This window comes from Rattus rattus, chromosome 13, assembly GCF_011064425.1.
Source record: "Rattus rattus isolate New Zealand chromosome 13, Rrattus_CSIRO_v1, whole genome shotgun sequence".
Taxonomy (NCBI): domain Eukaryota; kingdom Metazoa; phylum Chordata; class Mammalia; order Rodentia; family Muridae; genus Rattus; species Rattus rattus.
In genome coordinates, this window is record NC_046166.1 from 533,212 (window position 1) to 539,344 (window position 6,133).

Below are 6,133 nucleotides of genomic sequence, written 5' to 3' on the forward strand. Positions count from 1 at the left end.
ACACACACACACACACACACACACACACACACACACACACACACACACACACATTTCTAGGTCACTGTTGAGGGATAGCTTTACTCCTTCCAGGGGGAAATAGCAGCCCACGTGAAGAAAACTGCAACACCCCTTTCCATGTGCCTCCCTACCCCCCATCTCCTCCAGTGTGACCCCCAACCCTGCTGCCCCAAGGTTTGCTAATTAAACTAACTGAGGTGAGAGAGGTCCTGGGTGCTCAGGCTGTGGCGGATGGAATTAGCAGCCAGGTCTTCTTGTCCCTCCAGGCCAACACCCACACCCCACACCCTTCCGCCCCAAGCAATCGAAGGAAGAAAAAGTCAGGTACTAAAGCCACAGAACCACGTTTATTTAACTGCTACCACAAATGCAGAATAGAATTAGGGCAGTATTCCTTACAAGTTTTCCTTACAAGTTTTCCTTTGTATAGTAAACTTTGATTGAAGTGTCAATTTGAATTAGTAGTTGAAATTTCATTTAAATGGCAATTCTTTCTTGAGTTCTAAAGGAAAATCGCCATCTGGTTGACATAGATCAAGTGCTTCACATCTTGTCACTCACTGATCATGATTGGACTGGCACTACCATCTCTTCCTCCTTGTCTCCTGCCCCCAACCAGGAAGGTCACCAAGACAAGGCTTCTTAACACTCAATTTGCTTCTAGCTATCACTTCCAATTCCTTCTGAATGAAAAGATGTAAAAAGTGATGCTGATTGAAAGAATGATTATGAATTATAATATTGTAAACATAACTGTAATTGACATTTGGGATTACTAACCAGAAGAAATTAATGTAGAAATAAAAGAATATGCTGGTCAATACTTGAAAAACAGGCCAAAAAGAGGGTAAAAATGTCTCATCATTTGCAACCAAATATATAAAAATCAGCACCAATGTTTAAATTTACAAAATAGAATCAACTTAGTATGACTATCGTTCCTTTTGCCACTTGATCTGACAGGCATTAAAATGAACTTTAATAAGAACTTGTCTATTTCCGTTCTTCAAATGGGGGGGTCGTATTTTGTCATGGAATCTTGACAAGCAAATTCGAAGTGTCTGTATTTCATTATCTATCCTTTTCTGACTGCCATTAAAGGTACAGCATAGATTACACACAACATAAAGCTGCGTGGTCACAGTCACATTACAGAGCTAACCACCAGGACAGCCTTGACCAGCGCGCATGCACTCCTCCCCCACCTGTGGGAATGGGAGAAGAAAGCAGGAGGCAGAGAAAACCAGGAAAGGGGGACAGAGAGGCTTAGGACCTCAGAACCACAGACATCACACTTGGAAATTTAATCTCTAAGATAGCAAGAATATATACACACTTTCAAAAGTACAGGGTGCCAAAGAGGAGTATGCCCGAAAGGTAGCTGGAACTTCCACAGTGTCTGGGGCTCCGTGCTGTCTGTGTCAGTCAGTGTGTACAATGGACGTATCTCGCTCTGGAGCACATAAGCAGGGAAACCTGAAATGAACACTTTTCACACCGCCATCTCATCAGAACAATCAGAATCATCGGAATCATCATCAATAAGCACGACCTTGCGGTAATCACCAGTGGGAATGGGGATTACAGTGGCATCAGGAGGGGTGGCAGAGGTGACAGCAAGCTCAGGGGGTACAGTGGGAAGGATGGAGGCAGGAATGTCGGGTTTGAGGTGGCCAAAGGTGGTCATCTCAAGGCAATGGGAGGCTGAGACCTCAGGGAGGTCGACAGCAGTGAGCACAGAGTGGCTGGTGGTGGCAGGTTCGAGATAGTCAACAGTGGTGGTCGCAGGGTGGCTGGTACCAGATTTAATGTAGCCAGCCATGGATGTAGGGTGACTGGTGGAAGGGCCAGCAGAAATACGGTGGCTGGTGACAAGTTTGGAAGCAGCCCTGAAATGGACAGTGTCTCCCTTGAAATAGACAGAGTCGCCCTTGAAATGAACAGATGTGGGTTTGAAATGGACAGAGGCAGGCTTGCAATGGACAGAGGAAGCTGGCCTAGGGTAGACAGAGGCAGACTTGGGGTGACCAGAAATAGACTTATGGTGGATAGAGGCAGGTTTGCGGTAGACAGAAGTAGACCTGGTTTGGGACTTGGGACGGACAGAGGCACGATCAGAGTGGGATGCTGCTGCATCACCAGGCAGTAGAACATTCCGGACGTTCCTCGGGGTTCCCGCCACAGCGACACAGGCACGAGCACGATCTTGTTCTCGGACTTGATCACGGGCACGGACGCGGGCACGAGTGAGAACTCGGGTCTCCCAAGCCTCCCGAATAGCGCTGATGAGGTGAGAGATGAACAGGATAGGGTGCCGCATAGCATGGAAGATGGTCCAGTATTCTCTTCGGAAATTCTCATTGAGGATACCGTAGATGATGGCGTTGAGGCAGCTGCTGAAGTAGGCTATGCAGTAGGCTGCAAGATAAAGCCAGTTGGGGATCTTGCCTGCCATTTCCTTTGGAATGACAGCCACCAGCACAGTGAGCACATTGACAGGGCACCAGCACACTGCAAAAAGGAGGAAGATCACAAACATGGTTAGAAAATTTCGAACCTCAGCAAACTGGTTGTCAGGATTCTGTCCAGCTGGGTCCCGGGCTGCCAGCACTTTGATCCAGATTTTTGTGTAGCAATAACCAACTATGATGAGAGGGAGGACGAAGTGGATGCAGACAATGGTCACAGTAAAGGCAGGATTGTTCACATAGTTGAAGATGCAGGTGTAGGTGCGAGGGTCATACTCAATGGTGCCAATGTACACATTAGGCAGGACAGCCAGAACAGTCATGACCCAGGTAATGACCAGATAGATGCAAGTATTGCGCAGGCTGAAGATCCGCTTGTACTGGAGGCTGTGGCAGATGTAGCAGTACCGGTTGATGGCAATGGCAGTAATGTTGAAGATAGAACCGACTACACTCAGTCCTGTGACCAACCCGACCATCTGGCACTGGAGCTGACTCAGATCCCAGCCCCCAACTGACATGGTATACAGCATCAAAGGGTACGGGTAGATGGCCACGAGCATGTCTGCCACAGAGAGGCTGGCCACAAAGATGTTGCCTGGAAAACATAAGGGGAAGGAAAAGAGGGAGAGAGACAAAAATCAGTGGTTAATATTTGAAAAGCCACCTTTCAAAATATGGAGCAAACAGTCAACTGGATGGGTGAATTCTTTTTGAAAGAATGACAGTTTTTCTTTCTTTCCTCTCCTTTCTTATTTACAAGCAAGTCCCAGGTGGCTCTGACACAAAGCAAGTTTAGGACACCTGTGCTTGCCACTGGTTTTTTATTTGTTTTCAGTGTCATCCTTGCTCTGAGAATGAAGTGAGACTGTAAGACATGGTGACATCGAGCACATAAACATCCGGGGGAGGGGGCAGAGTCCTGCTGACGCCATTTTAGAGAAATATAACTGCGCCACATTTTCCACACTGGAAGAGGTAGGGAAGGGAAGGGAAAGTGGGAGAAAGGGACCTAGATGGAGCTGTCCAGAAACAGGATCAACCTACTACGATTATTAACACTGATAATAATAATAATAATAATAATAATAATAATAATAATAATAATAATAATAATAATAAATACTAACCCTCTTCCTTCAGAAGGAAGATGTACCAAAAGAGACAGTCCTGAGAAGGTCTTGGGGACTTGTTCAAAGTAAACAGTAATATCCAACAACCAAGTGAAATACTTACCACTCCCCAGCTACCTTCAGAGTAATCCTAAGAAGAGGGCAGAAACCCTGTTATATCAAGTCTGAGGCCAAGAGACCAAGGGGAAAGGAGAAATCCCTGCAAGTATGGGTTTCAGCCCTGGTCTCTCTCGCACAAAGCTGCACAGCCTCCTCTCCTGAGCACAGGAGCCTGCCAGGCTGAAGAGGACCGCTGCTGTGGGGAAACCCTGTCTCCTGCCCTGACCCATTCAAAGGACAGTAGTAACATTTTTAAAAAACCTTTTACAAAACCTAGATGAAAGAGGCCAAGTGCAGGCGCAGGGTCCTCTTTATTTGGAAACACCTCATTGCTAATAAGCTTTGGTTTGGCAAAATACTGCACATTGTGGGAGAAAATGAAGGCTTTTCTAAAGGGGCACCAAGACTTGCCCTCCGTGCTTTTTGCAAAAAGGGGTTCTTTTTAGGGTTTCCCCTCAAAATAATGAACGTCCTAAAGAAAAATAGGAAAGAAAGGTCAAACACCTTAAAAATGAACCCACAACAACCACAAAAAAATCTTTTTATTTGCACTTCAGAAGAAAAGAGGAAAGGAAAGAGAGAAAGAGTGAGCTTCCCAGGTAGTTGTCCGTGCTCCGTGGATCTCCCCTGGGTACCTTATCAAGAGTGAAAGGTAAGGTCCAAGGCTCAGCTGCAGGTCTCTAGGCTACAAGGAAGAAATCAGAAGCACTCACCAGAGTTTAAAAGAAAAAATTTAAGGACTCTGAGATCGTTGCTGAGTTTTTAAACTTGTCCCCACAAGGCAATTCACTAGGCGCTGCGCAGCGGCTCTTTTCCCCAGCCCCAGGCTACGTTATTTTCAATCCTCCCAGATCTGTGCACTCTCCCAAGCCACTGAAATCTTGGGGGGAAAACGACCCTAAGCGCCATCACCCTACTGTCTCCTGGTCAGGGAACAGAGTTGGGCTACTTCACCCTTCTTCCCCGTGCTCATAGCCTTCCCCAGCCCACCCTTCAAACCAGACTAGCAGCTTCTCAACCCTTTACACCCATTCCCCTTCCCCACCCCACCCCACACCACCCCCGAACAAGACTCTGTGCCTAGCTTCTTCCCGCGCTATCCACCTCGGATCCGCCAGGGCTGGACACCAGGGGAGGAGGGCTTGCAGCTTCCAGGTCCTAGCGCTTTGCAATTGGAGCCCCTTACCTCCCCTGGAGCTGGCTTGCCGTCCCCGCATCATTCCTACCTGGTTCTGCCTTTCCTTCCACCCGCCCACCGCTGCGCTCAGCTCCTGAGCCCGTCCTCGGGACACCCCAGTACAGACCTCCGGACGTCCGCCGCCACCGCCTTCGCCTTCGCCTTCGCCGCCGCTGCCTGCAGCTCTCCGGTTCCAGCCACTCACTCTGGGACGGGCAGAGGGAGCTCGGCTCTGGCGGGCTCAGACCTCTCTGCTAGACACTCGGGCTTGGGGTCTGCACTCTGCCACCCGGGAGCGAGCCAGAAGCGCTGGGGCGGCGGCGAGCGGCGAGTGGCGATTCGTGGCACTTGGAAGCGGCCACCGCGTTGCGCTCCCGGGAGCGCCCCTGAGGCCGCGCGCGAACTTTACTTCGCAAAGCGGGTCGGAACCGCGCTGCTCCCTTGGAGACAGTTCGGCGGGCCTTCAGTGCCTCTGCTGCGGGGCGGCCCTCCGGTGTCCAGTTCAGCAGACTGTCCCAGGGCGGCAGCCAAACTCTCCGCTCCTGTGACGACTGACTCCCTCCGTGTCTGGTCTCCGACGGCGCAGGAGTCAACAGGCTACCGCGCACCCTATGAATCTGGGCTTTGCATTCAGCTGCCCCACGCTAATTTCCTGAGCTCCCCCCAGCACTGTGAATCTCTAAGTTTAGGGGAACCAGGCATAACGACACCCCCACCGACCCCCGGGCTTGGGAGGAATTTGGGAGAGGGGATTGCAAACCTGCTATTCACTAGGGAAAAGAAGGGCAAGCTTACCAGAATTTCGGAGCTTCTTGTTCTTGGTCACAGCCAAAATGACCATGGAGTTTCCAATCAGGTCTACGACGACAGTGATGACCATTGCGCAGAACACGAAGATGATTAGCGCTGGTGGGTAGTCGGGCTTTGGCAGCTTACAGCTAATGCAGCCGAATGGGGTGGGAATTGCCTTCGTAGGTCCCATGTTGCTCTTGGGGACCGTGGCCATTCCTCCCAGGCAAGCTCAGGATCTTCAGTGAGTCCAAACAGCTAATACCCGCTCCGTCACTCGGAGCTCCTGGAGCTCCGGGAAAGCGTGGCGCACTCTCTGAAGCTCAGAGAGCAAATGACAGCTCCCCGCCCCTCTCGGTGAGCTTTTAAAGCCTCGAGGGGTGGCTAGCCCCACCTCTAGCCACTCCCCCTGACCAATCAGAGCTCTTTGACCACCCCCACCCTCA

General features: G+C 50.1%; 1 protein-coding gene across 1 annotated transcript; it reads right to left on the reverse strand.

The window, feature by feature from the left end:
• Window positions 1-448: 448 nt before the first annotated feature.
• Gpr50 (G protein-coupled receptor 50) lies at window positions 449-5,929 on the reverse strand. The gene is made up of 2 exons (XM_032919150.1): window positions 5,694-5,929; window positions 449-3,087 (listed from the first exon to the last, which is right to left on the reverse strand). The coding sequence occupies exons 1-2, from the start codon at window positions 5,902-5,904 to the stop codon at window positions 1,514-1,516; spliced, it is 1,785 nt and encodes a 594-aa protein (XP_032775041.1). The 5' UTR covers window positions 5,905-5,929; the 3' UTR covers window positions 449-1,513.
• Window positions 5,930-6,133: the final 204 nt, after the last annotated feature.